General features: G+C 45.1%; 1 protein-coding gene across 1 annotated transcript in view; it reads right to left on the reverse strand.

Annotated features, from left to right (window-relative positions):
* Positions 1-18,024, reverse strand: part of LOC124613835 — a 347,299-nt gene that overhangs the window by 72,465 nt on the left and 256,810 nt on the right. The window contains exons 14-15 of the mRNA XM_047142557.1: positions 12,139-12,303; positions 1,083-1,285 (exon numbers count right to left, since the gene is read on the reverse strand). Of these exons, the coding sequence (XP_046998513.1) occupies positions 1,083-1,285; positions 12,139-12,303 (368 nt within the window). The remainder of the gene's footprint in view (positions 1-1,082; positions 1,286-12,138; positions 12,304-18,024) is intronic.

The following is an 18,024-nucleotide window of genomic DNA, read 5'->3' on the forward strand; positions in this document are numbered from 1 at the left end:
TGTAATGGATCGTGCAACCACGTCTCCATCCCTGAGTCAACAGATGTGGACGTTTGCAAGACAACAACCATCTGCACGAACAGTTCGACGACGTTTGCAGCAGCATGGACTATCAGCTCCCAGACCATGGCTGCGGTTACCCTTGACACTGCATCACAGACAGGAGCACCTGCGATGGTGTAGTCAACAACGAATCTGTGAGCACGAATGGCAAAACGTCATTTCTTCGGATGAGTCCAGGTTCTGTTTACAGGATCACGATGGACGCATCCGTGTTTGGCGACATTGCGGTGAACGCACATTGAAAGCGTGTATTCGTCATTGCCATACTGGTGTATCACCCGGCGTGATGGTACGGGGTGCCATTGGTTACACGTCTCGGTCACCTCTTGTTCGCATTGACGGCACTTTGAACAGTGGATGTTACATTTCAGATGTGTTACGACCCGTGGCTCTACCCTTCATTCGATCCCTGCGAAACCCTACAGTTCAGCAGGATAATGCACGACCGCATGTTGCAGGCCCTGTACGGGCCTTTCTGGATACAGAAAATGTTCGACTGCTGCCCTGGCCAGCATATTCTCCAGATCTTTCGCCAACTGGAAACCGTCCAGTCAATGGTGGCCGAGCAACTGGCTCGTCACAATACGCCAGTCACTACTCTTGATGAACGGTGGTATCGTGTTGAAGCTGCATGGGCAGCTGTACCTGTACACGCCATCCAAGCTGTGTTTGACTCAATGTCCAGGTGTATCAAGGCCGTTATTATGGCCAGAGGTGGTTGTTCTGGGTACTGATTTCTCAGGATCTATGCAGCCAAATTGCGTGAAAATGTAATCACATGTCAGTTCTAGTATAATGTATTTGTCCAATGAATACGCGTGTATCATCTGCATTTCTTCTTGGTGTAGCAATTATAATGGCCAGTAGTGTATAAACATATTGAGGGACATCCTGTAAATGTGTGAAAGGGTCTTCATTCGTGTGGAGCCGTTGTACGTCACATCTTCCTTGTGCATCAGACCCCTCGTCGACACACGTATCGTGGCACTAGAACGTAGCTGAGAGTGCGTGAGGCTCACCCTTTGGCCACGAACGCGCGCAGGAGGTCCGCGGCGAGCGGCGCGGCCCTCTGGAGGCGGTCCCTCGTGTGCGCGAGGTCGCCGGGCGAGTAGTGGGAGGCGAGGAGCGCGTCGGCCACCTCCCAGGCGCCGTGCAGGTCGGCGTACTGCAGGGGCCGCCAGCGCAGCACGCGGTCCTCCGCCGTCAGCGCGCCGTCCGGCACCTGCAGGCGGCAACCAACCGAGAAAGACTCGCCGCCCCTGCAGCCCCAGGGTCTCACCAGTAATTCCGTAAGCTGGTGGACACGCTATGCGCACCTCTTCTAGGGTACTTGCCCTCCGGTCGCTACCATCACGAGTACCACAACTTTGATTTCTGAGATGCTGACATTTCGAGAGCAATATGTTTTGTAAGTAAGGTCAATTTTGAGAGTATTCTGTGGGAGTACTATAAGCAGTTACCCTTCAGAATCTGCTCTACTTGATCCAGTCAAATCGTTCAAATGGCTCTGAGCACTATGGGACTTAACTTCTGAGGTCATCAGTCCCCCAGAACTTAGAACTACTTAAACCTAACTAGCCTAAGGACATCACACACATCCGTGCCCGAGGTAGGGTTCGAACCTGCGACTGTAGCGGTCGCGCGGTTCCAGACTGAAGAGCCTAGAACTGCTCGGCCACACCGACCGGCCTGATCCAGTCACATTAATGTGTACACCGCCTATGTTCGACGTCGACGTGCCTAAGCAAGTAGCAGCACCAGCAGTGGAGGGTATATAAAGCGTCTTTCAGTGTCGGATAAAAGAAAGTAGTTGTCATCGTACGAAAATAGCAGCTGGTAACACTGACTGGTAATTACCAGCTGCTATTAGAGCCGACCAACAGGCTACAGCAGGGACATCAATGAGCTCGCCCACTAACGCACAAACAGTTCGCCAACATCACCCTACACTGTGCATCCGATATATGATCTATCAGACACAAAAACGACAATAAACCTAACTGTTGCAGGTTGCTGACGCTGAACGAGAGCTCTACACCGGCACCCAGCGGCAGCCCCTGAGCAACACCACCGCACAGCGTCAAAGGTATCGACTTCCACGATACCCACTACTAACAAAGTCTACCCTTGCAAGACCTATCGCAGGCAGCAAGACACCCGCTACTGCTCTTACCACCCGACCTAACTATCGCAGAGGGTTTTTTCCTTGGCTCTTGCCTTGGTACTTTTTTTTCCCTCTCCCCTTCAAACCTCTACTCTTTCTTTGACTTCGACCAATCTATCTGCAGATGAGTGCGTATTAATGGTTAACCTTAACCAGATGTACGCAAACATCGCAGCACCCAGATCCTGCGACACCTCACTTTAGTGAAAACTAACCCTTATGCAGAGATGCCGGTGTGAGCGTGGAGGGGCTCCACCTCTTATTGAAAAGAAAAATCTATGAAAAAAACAGATTTGTCTGATATCCGAAAGGGCACGATCATTGACTTCCGGGCCAACTGTGCAAGCATTACCTAAACGGCTGCGTTTCTAAACTGTTAGTGTGCCACAGTAATAAAGTGTATCGCGCATGGCAAAATGGCGCTATCCCAAGCTGACGCCGAGGTACCTGTGGTGCACCACAGGCCACAGATGACAGGGGTGAACGGCGGCTGCAGAGATGTGTACGAGTGAACAGCAACTGACCGGCAAGATTAATCAACGGGCTGTGAACACTGTCTCCTCAACGACAGTTGATCGAATGTTGCTGCAAATGGGCCTCTGCAGCAGGCGCCTGGTTCGTCCACCAGCACTGTCTGTTAATCATTGGTGGCGGAGGGTGGAATTTGCGCACCAATACCGCAACTGGACGTCCACAGAGTATTGACAAGCGACCTGCCAGATGACTCGCACTTTAGGTTCGATTGCACAGATGGCCGTTGGGCACACGGTGCTGCAGAAGGGTCTTGGTTCAAATGGTTCAAATGGCTCTGAGCACTATGGGACTTAACATCTATGGTCATCAGTCCCCTAGAACTTAGAACTACTTAAACCTAACTAACCTAAGGACAGAAGGGTCTAGTCCATACCAGGGAGCCTTATGGTCTGCGGAATGTTTTTGTGGCATTTCCTGGGTGACCTCATCTTTGTCCAAAGTGCAATGGATCAGCACAAGTATGCTACTATCCTTGTGGACCTCGTCCCCCCCCTACATGCAGCTCTTTTTCCCTCGGCCCAATGGTATCTACCACCAGGACAATGCGACATCTCAGAGAGCTTGCAGCGTATGTGTGTGGTTTAAAGAGCATGAGCATCAGTTTCCCATACAACTCTGGCCACCAAACTCCCCTCCGAGAATCGAGCACCTCGTTTGGGCTGTTCACGACATAGATCCTGAATCCTCAACTGAGAAACTAGCTTAGCTGGCCACGGCACTGGGATGACATGGCTCCACCGTCCAGAACCTCACTGACACTCTTCCTGTACGTCTCGCAACGGTCTGGGCTACATAATCGCGTTGTTCAGTCTTTTGACAGGTGGTCACACTAATGAGACTAGATGCTGTAGTGGGTAACGTTTCAGGCTCTGTGATGCTGTCATATACAGGAAGTTTGCAAAGCCAGATGACCACAGCGATTTGTAGTAAGAGCTGCGGAAGATGGAGGGCTGGTGAAGGGACTGGCAGCTGATGTTGAACGTTAATAAATCGTAACGTATTGCTCATAAATACGGAGAGAGATCCACTACTGTTCGATTATATTACTGGTGGCAAGTCATTGGAAGTAGTAACTGCTGTAAAACATCTAAAAATAATCATCCAGAGCGACCTGGAGTGAAACGACCACATTAAGCAAATGGTAAAAGAAGCAGATGCCACATTGAGATTCATTAGAAGAATTCTGAGGAAATGCATTTCATCCATGAAAGGTGCCTCTCTCAGAACGTTTGTTCGACAGATTGTTGAGTATTGTGGAGCCGACACCAGGTAGAATTAATAGAAGAGATTGAAAAGATCCAGCGAAGAGCGGTGCTTTTTGTCATAGGATCGTTAACTACGCACAGGAGTGTTATGGAGATTGTAAAGGAACTGATCATTAGCTCATCTTTTGCTATATATGTTACTTGCTGATACAGTTAAGCAAATGGATTATTCAATACACTTTACAATATTCACTATATGACACAAACTGGTTCAAAATTGTAATTTCACATTACCCATTGCTTTAATGATGTCAATGAAATAGTTTTATACACTTACATAAAATATGTGTTCAAATGATGTGTTTGACATAAATAATATTAATTTTAATTATTTTCAAAAAACTTGATTACTTGTCTTATATTTGATTTATTTCAAAATTTACTTATTCAGTTTCATTTCCATTTGAAGTCATCGACATTCAAACTGTAAATTATGAAGTTTTAAATTAAAGAAAAGAATGTTGATTGGTAACTCATTTGTTATGCAAAACAATTTCTTTTGTATATGTATGATCTTTGTTGTTCTTCGTTGGGTAACATTCATTATACAAGACTTTCTGCTACCATGACGTCAGTTTGATGCCACAAACAGTATCGACAATCGCAGAAACTGCTATCGACTTTGTGAGAAGGAAGAATATGTATGTTATTGCTCCTCGTTTCACTCACAGCAAGCTTAACCTTACGCTTGGAAAACGCCACATATTCTTTTGTGTCGTCTCGTTGGCACTGTAGAATCTTGTACCATGGGAAGCAAGGAGAGGATGTTGTTTGGTGGTCGGTATCCTCTTTCTGTAACACAACTGCACATATTCAGAAATACAGAGCCAAATATTTGTGAAAAGGGAGAATACCAATTTTATTGGTGCCTAGTTTAGTCGCACCATCTGTCCTCTTTGGTTCCTACCTAACCACATACTTGGAAATCAACAAATATTTGAAAATAAAGAGCTAAATATATGTGAGAAGGAAAAAATATGAATTTCATTGCTGTTCATTCTAGTTGCAGCAATTAAAGCTGTCATCTCAGGTTCCTGTCTAACCACACACTCGAATCGTCAAATATTTGTTTCATCATTCATTCTCTAATGAAACGGAAACTTAAATAATATCGACTATTCCAGAACATACTTGTATTATATTTATAAGGAAGTCTTAGAATATGCTAACAACGCTAAGATGAAAAACGAAATATCTGCGTGTGGACTTACATCTTTCTACCGCAGAAATCACAATGTTAGCCATAAACTAGCACTTAGTGAGGTGATATTATTGTCTTGTCTTGGTTATCATAATATTTCTTGAAGGATTACAACCTCTGACAACAAAGCTCGGTGACTGTAACGTTATCGTAGATGAACTATGAACTACAGTTACATTACTGTCCTTCGAAATAGATACCTGCCATAACTATGCACAGTTGAGCTCTGCAATACATGTCCTGGAAACTTTGCATGAAGTCTTCCTTTGGGATGCTGTTCTAAAGCCTCATCACATTTCACTGGATGTCAGGAATATCGTTAAATCTCTTTCCTTTCAAAGCGAGTTTGAGCCAGAGGAAGAAGTCTGGAGGATAGAGGACCGGCGAATATGGTGGATGTTCAAGTTGCACCACCCCCTATTTTGCCTGGAACTGTTTGATGATAGTGGCTGTGTGTGCGAGCGTTGTCGTGAACAAATAACCAGGAACGTTGTTTTGCGTAATGTGGTCGTACCCTGCGTAGACATTGCATGAAATGGGTCAAAATTTCAACGTACCATGCAGCGTTCAGTGTTGTTCCCTCAGGTAGAAATTCCTTGACTATCGAAAAAGGTGATGAGCATCGTTTTGATGAGTGAGTGTTCGGCTTTGACGTTTTTCTGACGAGGTGATGTCGGAGAATGCCATTCCATGGTTTGCTGTTTCATTTCAGAGTCATACTGCAGACAATAGGTTCCATCTTCAGTGACAATACGGTTCAAGAATTTGAGTGTTGCATCCACCGTTTTGACAAAATCCTGTGAAGCTTCTAAACAGCTTGCTTCTCATCGTCAGTCAAGTGATGTGGTGCAAGACAACACGTTTACCTCTTCCCTAACTCCTTGGTAAGGATTTGTTGCACAGGTTCATGGGTCACCTGCAGCTCATCTGCTATCATTCACACATTTAATCGACGGTCGTTCGTGAAATATGTCCTCAGATTCTCAATGTTTTCGTCACAGGGATTGTCATAAACACTTTCCCAGTCTCCTCGAAAACAGGCGAACCAGGTATGCACACACCTCGTGGACAGTGCTTGATCCCCATAATCACGTACCAACATTGCATGCGTTTCTTTCTGTGTCTTGCCAAGCTAAAAACAAAACTTTAAATTGATCCTTTGCTCGTTCATTGTCCTGTTCTCAGTTCAGAACCTACGCACTAAACAAGCACTTCGTCCAACAGGTGTAACGCGGAACACACACGATGCCCAACTGAACTGCGGTGGGGGCAGGTTGTCAACACCGGCCGCTACGCAGGTGCAGCGCTGTGAGTCGCCAGCGTTGCCCGATCGACCTTTCTGACTTCATTCAGCGAACTTTATTGTCAGAGCTTGTATATTGTTGATGCGGTATTAAGACACATTTAATGATAATGAAGACGTGTTTGTGATAAATCTTCCATGCGGCATACTGCAAGTTATAATACAAACGTGTTTCATGCTTAATTTGTTAATTAATGTCGATAACAACCGAATCCCTCGAGAGCACTCTTATATGAAAACATTAACCGTCAATAAATCATTATGTGACGTTTAATTATAATAATTCTTACAAAACTTACCAAGAAAGACGTGTTTCTATGTCTCCGATACGCGTGCGTGATGTCTTGCGAGTGGCCGGTATCGATCGCTAGCGAAAGTCGATAGCAGTTCCTGCAGTTGTCTATACTACGTGTAACGTCAAAATGATGGCGTCACGTTTGCAGAAAGTATTGCGAAGTGAGGGTTATCCTTCTTGTTAGTAGTTGGAAGCCATTTGTTAGCGGGAGTAAGATGTAGTTGTCGGTGCATAGTGTCATGTTGAACATTTGTAATTTCATGATTTTATACGTTGAAGTTAATTAAAACGATTCTGTGTGATGAAAATTACGAGGATATATACGCACTGATGTATTGTTTCACTCACGTAAACTTTTTTTTTTGAAGAGAAAGTATGATTGTTGATTTGTGAAACCACTGTGCCTGACTACAATAAAAAAATTAAAGACAATGCAGAAACATGAAAAACTACTATATGAGACATGAAGGCAATAAATCAATAGATGTGTGTTTCTAAACCACACAGTGATCTTATCTGAAAATATAAATCTGTATCCTACTACCCAAACGCAAATTATTCTTTCAGCGAGTCGGGTTTCCATTGGGAAGTCACAAGAAACAGATGCGTAATGAAATTTTTATTGTGGGATCTCGTTTGTCGGACATTTTGGCTACACTAGAATAGCATTTGTTAAAGTGCAATCGATTTGCTGGCCGGGGTGGCCGAGCGGTTCTAGGCGCTACAGTGTGGAACCGCGCGACCGCACCGATCGCAGGTTCGAATCCTGCCTTGGGCATGGATGTGTGTGATGTCCTTAGGCTAGTTAGGTTTAAGTAGTTGTAAGTTCTAGGGGACTGATGACCTTAGAAATTAAGTCCCATAGTGCTCAGATCAATTTTTTTTGGAATCGATTTAAACATCAGTTAAAGCCATTTCTCAGGTTAGCACGTTTAATTGCTTTATGCGTTAGTAGAGGAGAGAGTCGAAATAAGATTCACAACGCACTCCAGCGGCAGACGCTACAAGAGAAGCGTTGTGCGTCATCACTGTTGATACGAGTAGTTCTGGAGCGTATGTTCCAAGCAAAGTCGGGAATCAGAACTTCACCGACAGTCTCTCCCCACGCGTCACTCGTGAATGGAACAGCGGTGGGGGGCAGGTGGCATGGCGGGAGGGCACCAGGGGTTGACCTCATTCAGCAGTCCGTAACGTGAACTTTGGAGTACAGCTGTAGGTACAGAAGCGTCTCTGATTACCAGCTACTCAGTGGGTCAGTGCTGCGTACATTATGCACAATGCTTGTTTGATTAGGGCCTATTTCGAAACAACCACATATCCGCTTCGCACTAAAACCCTATGGCTGGACACCCTGCCAAGTGGTTCCTTGAATTCAGTTCTCCTGTTTATTGAGATCGCTGTGTCAACGAGAATTCAGAGTTTTTTTTTAGAGACAATAGATGACAAAAGCACATATTATTTTTTTACGAGACGGTAATGAACGTTTTGCAGAACACACAGACGAGAAATTTTGCGAGCTGCTTGAGAAGGTTGTTAGCAAGTTTCTAACGTAGGGGTGACATGTTAACAGCCGATGTATTGCGCGATCTGAAAGTAAAGAGAAACTCAAAAATTAGTAGTTCTAGCAGCATTGTCAGAATGTGCTGTGGTCCATCTCCAGAGTCACACATTCCACATCGCGGGCGGTTAGCACCGGCACGGAACCAACTTATACCATGCCACACATTATCTCTAATCTGTCTGTCAGTGCAACTCTTTCTCTCTAAGTCTAAGCGTTGTCACTCAGCCTCCTTTACTATTCTGAATAGCGAACTCGGCCTATGTCACGAAATTGCATTCGGTATTGCTTTGGCTTGCATTTGGATTAAGTTAAGTAAAAGAAGTTTATCAACCACTATGTGTGCATCTTACTTATTTTTTCTCTGTTATAGAACCCACTAATTACTTTGCATCCACCAGCGGGACAACAAAGCATCTGGAGACGAGGAAAGACTACTTTTAGTTGCGACTTGGTTCCGCTTCCAGCCATACAAACAACTGGCGACAGTTCCTATTGTCTGTATTTCTTGCAGAATTGTGGGTATTAGCCGTCCCTGCCCGGCACATCGCTCCAGCATCATTGTGTGTTTCTCAAAGGATCTCTCCCAAGGAATCATTCAGTTAAAATTGTGGACACGAGCATCAAACGAGCACAAGTTACGCACTCTCTTGGGGTACACATAGATGAGAAATTGAACTTTCACGAACACACAGCGCTAACAACAGACAAAGCAGAAAAAAATACTACAATAAACTGGCGAGGATAAACTCAAAACAGTGCAGACTACGTCTACCAGTCATACGGAGACACCACTGTGCACTCTTCGAATCAGTACTCAGCTTCACATCTAGCACGTGGGCACACAGACTGAACCTGGTCACCAACAAAGCATCAGTCAGACGAGAGCAGAGACGTGTCCTACTTGGGCTATCTGGAGCCTTCGGCACCACCTCGGTGGATTCACTGTGTGTGCTGCTCGGAATATGCCCCATAGATATCATGATCAAATACAGAGCTGCAAGGTGCTGGTGTTCCGATACAAACGACGTGTCTCCTTAAAAGTAGGCGTTTGGATACATGGCAAGGTGAGTGCGATATAAGTAATAAGGGACACAGACTGTACGACTTCCTCCCTGACATAAGGGAGTACATTTCGAGACGTCAATAAGCTCCCACTGCGCCACATACGTTATAATGAATACTATAGTTGAGCAATTGGATGATATGTCTTGTAACAGTGGAATGTCATTGGCTCGTCACACAGAAGATCTGGTAGTTCTGTTAGCATGATATCTGTGGCCTCATGGTACAATATCATTGATCCATAAATTTATGACTAAGATGCTTAAACGGTTAACAAGCATCAAATAAATTTCGTTTTGGGGTGAACCCACTTTAACAAAGAATTTGGTAACAGGAGGAGGAGCAGGAGGAGATTAGTGATTAACATCCTGTCGACAATGAGGTCATTAGAGACGGGAGCACTAATTCGGATTAGTGAAGGTTGTCCCTTTAGAAGGAACCATCGCGACATCTACGATATTGCAGTGCCTGTCTTAGTCTGAATTACGATGAAATGTACGCATGCATGTCTAGACGAACAGGTGCTGGGACGACTACAGCCATTATGAAATACATTAAATGTATTCGCAATTGCGAATATACACTCCTGGAAATGGAAAAAAGAACACATTGACATCGGTGTGTCAGACCCACCATACTTGCTCCGGACACTGCGAGAGGGCTGTACAAGCAATGATCACACGCACGGCACAGCGGACACACCAGGAACCGCGGTGTTGGCCGTCGAATGGCGCTAGCTGCGCAACATTTGTGCACCGCCGCCGTCAGTGTCAGCCAGTTTGCCGTGGCATACGGAGCTCCATCGCAGTCTTTAACACTGGTAGCATGCCGCGACAGCGTGGACGTGAACCGTATGTGCAGTTGACGGACTTTGAGCGAGGGCGTATAGTGGGCATGCGGGAGGCCGGGTGGACGTACCGCCGAATTGCTCAACACGTGGGGCGTGAGGTCTCCACAGTACATCGATGTTGTCGCCAGTGGTCGGCGGAAGGTGCAAGTGCCCGTCGACCTGGGACCGGACCGCAGCGACGCACGGATGCACGCCAAGACCGTAGGATCCTGCGCAGTGCCGTAGGGGACCGCACAGCCACTTCCCAGCAAATTAGGGACACTGTTGCTCCTTGGGTATCGGCGAGGACCATTCGCAACCTCCTCATGAAGCTGGGCTACGGTCCCGCACACCGTTAGGTCGTCTTCCGCTCACGCCCCAACATCGTGCAGCCCGCCTCCAGTGGTGTCGCGACAGGCGTGAATGCAGGGACGAATGGAGACGTGTCGTCTTCAGCGATGAGAGTCGCTTCTGCCTTGGTGCCAATGATGGTCGTATGCGTGTTTGGCGCCGTGCAGGTGAGCGCCACAATCAGGACTGCATACGACCGAGGCACACAGGGCCAACACCCGGCATCATGGTGTGGGGAGCGATCTCCTACACTGGCCGTACACCACTGGTGATCGTCGAGGGGACACTGAATAGTGCACGGTACATCCAAACCGTCATCGAACCCATCGTTCTACCATTCCTAGACCGGCAAGGGAACTTGCTGTTCCAACAGGACAATGCACGTCTGCATGTATCCCGTGCCACCCAACGTGCTCTAGAAGGTGTAAGTCAACTACCCTGGCCAGCAAGATCTCCGGATCTGTCCCCCATTGAGCATGTTTGGGACTGGATGAAGCGTCGTCTCACGCGGTCTGCACGTCCAGCACGAACGCTGGTCCAACTGAGGCGCCAGGTGGAAATGGCATGGCAAACCGTTCCACAGGACTACATCCAGCATCTCTACGATCGTCTCCATGGGAGAATAGCAGCCTGCATTGCTGCGAAAGGTGGATATACACTGTACTAGTGCCGACATTGTGCATGCTCTGTTGCCTGTGTCTATGTGCCTGTGGTTCTGTCAGTGTGATCATGTGATGTATCTGACCCCAGGAATGTGTCAATAAAGTTTCCCCTTCCTGGGACAATGAATTCACGGTGTTCTTATTTCAATTTCCAGGAGTGTAGATAACCATCAGCTGTAGAATGCAATGACGACAACGCAAATTCGTGCTGGATTGGGACTCCAACTCGGATTTCTCATTTATCGCGAGTGGTCGCCTTACCATTTGGCTATCTGTGCAAGACTCACGTCCAGACCCAAACTTCCACATGTCATCAACCATTTGTCTACAACTTGTACTCATACACTCATTACATATATTGCTGTCATTTCATTATGCAGCTGATAGTCGTTAATATTCACAACTGCAAATTATATTTCATATATCCTGGAATTTGCCTTAAGCAATTTAGGGAAATCACAGAAAATCTAAATCAGGAAGGCCGGAAGCAGGTTTGAACCGTCGTCCTGCCGAATGCGAGTCCAGGATGCTATCCACTGCGCTACTCCCCTCGGTAATTTGGTAACAGCGCGTTAGTTTTATCTGTTGGCGCAGGTACCGTCAACACTCACATCTTGACCAGCTTTATAAACAGAGCTAGGTCGTTTTAAATAAATCATTATGAGACATTTATCTAACTTACTGAAAGAAAAAAGAAGTAGGATAACACTGCCGCCTGTAGTTAACGCTGAGAACCTGAAACTGGCATCGTAATTCCGTGCTGCACATCCGAGGTTTGCCTCTTTACCCCACGCGCTCTTTCAAGAGGAAATTTCAGAGAGGGAGAGCGGAGCAGAGCGGGCGCTCACCTGCTCCAGCAGTACGCGGGCGGCCCTGGCCGAGTTGTAGATGGCGGCCAGGTGCAGCGGCGAGCGGCCCCCGGTGTCCGGCGCCGTGGCCGCCGCAGCCTGCTGCGCCAGCCGCACCACCTCCTCCTCCTCGTCCTGGATGACCGCCACGTGCAGAGGCATGTCCTGTCGTGAGGGTCAGCGTGAGGGCACTAGGCAAACAGTGCGGTAAAACAGGAAGACTGGACAGCTCCAGACATCTATGTGAAACATTGGAGATAAGAAGTAGCTACAGCAGGAGACAGAAGATGGTTTCTGCTTTTCGTAGGTTGTCCCATATGAGCCAAAGTCACCTCAGTAAAAGCTAAAATCTGGCACGGTAATATACTGAACAAAATAGAATGTCTGTAGGTAAGGGAATGCCTCAGAATGGCTGGTAAGGCTGTACTGAGTAAAGCTGAGATGTTTGAATGTGGGAAAATAGTGGGTCCTTGGCTCCTAGATGGACGGTACAGTCTTCGAACAGGAGGTGAGTTAACTGGGATATTGTATGGCTGATGGGGGATGTTTTCAGAATGAGTTTGGAAGGTAGGCAGAAGTAAAGCTGTGAGGACGGGGCGTGAGTCGTGCTTGGGTAGCTCAGATGGTAAAGCACTTGCCCGCGAAAGGCAAAGGTCCCCAGTTCGAGTCTTGGTCCGCCACACAGTTTTAATTTGCCAGGGTGTTTCATATCAGCGCACACTCTGCTGCAGAGTGAAAATCTCATTCTGGAAACTTCTGACTTTGTCTTCTGAGTGCTTCACTTTCTTTGTCAGGCACGTTCTCCCATTACTTTTGAATACATTGTGGGAGTGAAGAGTAATCAATGTGTTACAAATATTTACTATCAAAAACAGTCTTGACCACAATTTATTTATTACAGTGACCAGTTTCGACCACTACTGTGGTCGCCTTCAGACCAATGGGTAAGAACCTCTTTCTGGTGGTAAATCACTACTAATTGATAACTGGTTCTGACTCATGCAGGATTCTAAAAATATCAAGATTCAAACAAAAAAATTGTATAACACTGAAGTAAAACAAGAAGATATTGCTTTTCAACTACCTGTGGATGTTTTTCTGGACCGCAGTTTACTTGTGGAGTTACCAGTGTTTGACATGGTTGCCACCAGAAGGAGGTTCTTACTCATTGGTCTGAAGATGATCACAGTAGTGGTCAAAACCAGTCCCGTAATACATAAATTGTGATCAAGACTGTTTTTGATAGTAAAATAGGTTCTTACATTGTTCAGTATATGGTTCGTGTGGTGACAGCTGTTGCAGAGTCCAGTCAAAAAAGATATTCCTACCAACTACAAAAAATTTCTTACTATCTTCCCATACCCTAATACGAAAATCTTAGGTTGCATATTCTGTGGGGACCTGTTACATATATTTCAAAGCATAGTAACGCCTAAACAATCGTGTTTAATAACAATGAACATACAAGATATCAACCTGAAACTTACTATGACTTCTTTTCATCATATTCAATACGAAAAAGAATTTTTCACACTTTAGCAACTGTTAATAGGCAGAACATGCCTCAGAGGAGCAGTTTTATGCCGTCTGGTGGCGTAACGGTAAGTTACTGGCACGGGACACTTTTTCAGATTGTTTAGAAAATGACAACTATGAAACAGGTTGTCAACAAGATTTTCAAAACGTGTTGAGTTTGCCGTGTACCTTTTATTAAATGTGGCAAATAAAATTCTTTCCATACAAATATTTCTTACAAACACTTGATTAATGGTTCTGACTCATGTAGGATTCTAAAAATATCAAGATTCAAACAAAAAATTGAGTAATATGAAGTCAAACACGAAAGTACTGCTTTTCAACTACCGGTGGACGTTTTTCTGGAGCGCAGCTTAGTTGTGGAGTTACCAGTGTTTGACGTGGTCGCCATGTCATCGTGGTAGTGACGAAGGCATCTTCTGTCCATTTCGCATCAATGTATTTTTCAATGGAAAGCGTTAGAATTTGTTCCATAACGTTATCGAGCTTTTAAGAATATTCTGCGGTGTTAACAAATGTTTTCGAATGTTTTACAATATTCAGGAATCGTGTAAAATGAAAGTTGGATATGCAAATATAGGGTGATGGAGCTGTCCCTGTCAATAGGTTTTATGCAGTAGAACCACAAGCGAGATTTTCACGTTTTCCCGCTTGTTGCGCGCAAACTATTAGTCCTACAGAAAAAATGAACAGAACCTTTTTGTAGTAAATTGAATGCACTTAAATTTTGTAGCAGGAGAAGATTTTTCTGGAGGCCACGGTTTTCGAGTTATTCAAGAGAAACGCGCGCGCTTGAATAATTGGAAAACTACGGCCTCTAGCGAAAGCGTATCTCAGTACGAAATGTAAATACATTAAGTTTCCTACCGAAAGGCCCCGTTCATTTTTTCTGTTGGGATAATACTTTGCGAGTACCGAGCGAGAGAATGTGAAAGTCTTGTCCCAGGTATTTGTAGGCGTTGCGAGTTGCATGAAAACCCTGGATAGCGGCCGCTGTATCACCCCGTATAAGGAACGATCAAAAAGATTCCGTCTGAGCACGTTGCTGCGGCTTATATGCATCCCAACGCGATTCCGATGAGGGAGTATAAGCACCGACATGTAAGCAAGTAGTTAGTGTAGCTTTAGAACAGAAACTTTTCGATTGCCAATTACAGTGTTGGTCTGAACTCTGGCAAGTTCCTCTTAACCCGTGAATCGTGCACCGTGCTAAAGAGAGAGGACCAGCTGACGGAAAAAGTGTATCCGGATAAGGAACGAAACTACTTAAACAAAGAATGGTTGTCTGAGAGGACAATTTTGCCAACAAAAAATGAGATAGTTCAGTAAACAAATCATTAAATAGTGAATATGATACCAAGAGCAGCAAAAACAGCGACAAAACAAGAGAAAAGCGTGAGCTCCGTAACAGAATTGCTGAATTCGGTCGGTGCTCCCGTTACGCTCTCGCACAAAGGTTCTAAACAATGTCACGGAAGAGAAAATATCAACCAGAAAAGAAGGAGAGAAGTGAGTGTTCATGCCACGAATTCCCCTCGATTCAACTGACTTATCATTCTCTTTTAAAAAGCTCGAATTTGGGGAAATACTGACGTACTGTATGACTTATTTTAATGTACAAGGGTAAATAAAGCAATGCAGTGGAGCCTGAAAAGAATAGTGTTTCCTGCATGGCCAACTATAAGTAGTGTGTTGATGTGTCGGACAGCCTAAAAACTTATTCGTCTTTGCTCTAAAAACAGAAACACCGAATGTAGTGTACAACAAAATTTTTTGAAAAAATTAGATGCTGTACAAATGAGACGATTAACTGCATATTTTGTTCCAATTGGGAATCTGATGTGTCCTCCAGAAGATATGAGAGACAGTCTACACAGGGAGGGCACCGTAGATGGAGCAGGTAACGGAGACTGTCTTATGCTTCCGCCTTGCGTCATCTAAATAGTTCCCAGGTGGACATCTACACGCCATATGCGAATGTAAGCAGATGTGTGGTTTGATCACAGTGAGTCAGTTATCAGCAGTACCCCAGGACAGCATCAGGGCCGTGTCTTCAGCAGCCGCCAAGTAGAAGCGAACTGGACATTCCATTAGTCATGCTGGTCATCGTTCACTAGATTTAGGATCAGACCAGAATTGAAAGCTCGATCGCTGCGGATGAGTTTTGAACTACAACCACTACAGTCAAGGTATGTAATGTATAATTTGTGTTAACCCATAACTTCCCAGCGTGTACATATGGACACAATTGTTGACTAGTTTTGTTTTTACTTTATTGTTGGCTTACAATTATTTTTAGCGTTGGCGGCCACGTATTGTTTTCAGGGAGGGTTTGAATTTTACGTACATTGTGTTAGCACTTCATTGTTACCATTTACACTGTGATTGTGACAGCCTGTATTTCAGGAAGTGCTTTGATGTCCGCAATGGAGCATGTTGATGTAAAGTAAGTAGTGTTTCGTAAAGAACTTCTTCATTCTGGCATGTGAAACTGTTTGCAGTATATCTAATTATGTTTATAAAGATTTTCATTTGAGAAAAGTTGTTATCCATTGATTCCCTGTTTGTTTATGAAGTGCTTATTTCAACCGTGTCCATATGGACACGCTGGGCAGTTGCAGGGTCAAAAATGATTTCGTTTCTTTTTCTCTTTTCATATCATAACACAGGTCTGGCAGAATCTTTGGAGCCTGGTTTGACTGTGCAGGATGTTTTACACATCCTGTTTGAGGATTCAAACACTCCTCAGGCTGATGGAATTTACATCACGCCCCGTGATCCAGCAGTCCTCATGGATGAGAATTCGGGTGATGAGGATGAAGGAGGAATAGCAGATGATAGATGATTTGACACTGGATGTAAAGCTACTGCCATTCCACTTTTTCTTTGTCAATCTATTTACAGGGCTTTCTGTTCTGTGATATCTGAGAGAAAAGGGCTATGGTGCAACAGACACTATCAGAGAAAATAGAGTTCCCAAATCGTGCCCAGTTTCCTCAAAGAAAGCGCTAGTTAAAAAGGAAAGGGGGTATTTTGAATCCTCACTTTGCAAGGATGTCAGGATTATAATCACAAAATGGGTGGACAATTCAGTGGTTACTGTAGCTTCTACCTGTGAAGGAGTTGAACCTGTATCATTTGTAAAAAGATATTCCGCAAAGGAGAAGAAGACAGTTCAAGTACAACGTCCTCAAATTATCACAGCCTATAATAAACACATTGAAGGAGTGGATAGGATGGATGAAAACATTGCCATGTGCAGAATAAACATTTGAATCGAGAAGTGGTACTGGGCTTTACTTTCTTGGCTGATTGACGTATCTGTACATAAGGCGTGGCAGCTGAAGAAAGGAATGGTAGCTAGGACTACTCAACATGAATTCAGAAGAGAAATTGTACAAGTTTACCTTAAAAGATATATGAATCCCGTAAAAGGAGCAGGCAGGCCGTCTATTAGTCCTATGTGTGGATACAAATCGCGTGTTCCAAGTGATATCAGATATGATGGTATAAAGCACTGTATCAAGAAAACTGAGAAGAAGATAAGATGTGTAGGTTAGTACTGCAAACAAAAATCATCAGCTGTTCACCTAAAATGTGGGAAATGTGATGTAGGACTGTGTCTATAATGCTTTGAAATGTCACATGAAAGTCAGTAAAACAAATGATTGTGAATTATTTTGTGTATGGTGTTATAAATTGGTTTGTAAAAATTATTTTGTTCACATTTAGCCTTAGTTGCATTAAAAATCTGATTAATAAAACATATCTTCAAATGTATTTCAATATCACAGAAAATACACTCCTGGAAATGGAAAAAAGAACACATTGACACCGGTGTGTCAGACCCACCATACTTGCTCCGGACACTGTGAGAGGGCTGTAACAAGCAATGATCACACGCACGCCACAGCGGACACACCAGGAACCGCGGTGTTGGCCGTCGAATGGCGCTAGCTGCGCAGCATTTGTGCACCGCCGCCGTCAGTGTCAGCCAGTTTGCCGTGGCATACGGAGCTCCATCGCAGTCTTTAACACTGGTAGCATGCCGCGACAGCGTGGACGTGAACCGTATGTGCAGTTGACGGACTTTGAGCGAGGGCGTATAGTGGGCATGCGGGAGGCCGGGTGGACGTACCGCCGAATTGCTCAACACGTGGGGCGTGAGGTCTCCACAGTACATCGATGTTGTCGCAAGTGGTCGGCGGAAGGTGCAAGTGCCCGTCGACCTGGGACCGGACCGCAGCGACGCACGGATGCACGCCAAGACCGTAGGATCCTACGCAGTGCCGTAGGGGACCGCACCGCCACTTCCCAGCAAATTAGGAACACTGTTGCTCCTGGGGTATC

This window comes from Schistocerca americana, chromosome 4, assembly GCF_021461395.2.
Source record: "Schistocerca americana isolate TAMUIC-IGC-003095 chromosome 4, iqSchAmer2.1, whole genome shotgun sequence".
In the NCBI taxonomy this organism is placed as follows: domain Eukaryota; kingdom Metazoa; phylum Arthropoda; class Insecta; order Orthoptera; family Acrididae; genus Schistocerca; species Schistocerca americana.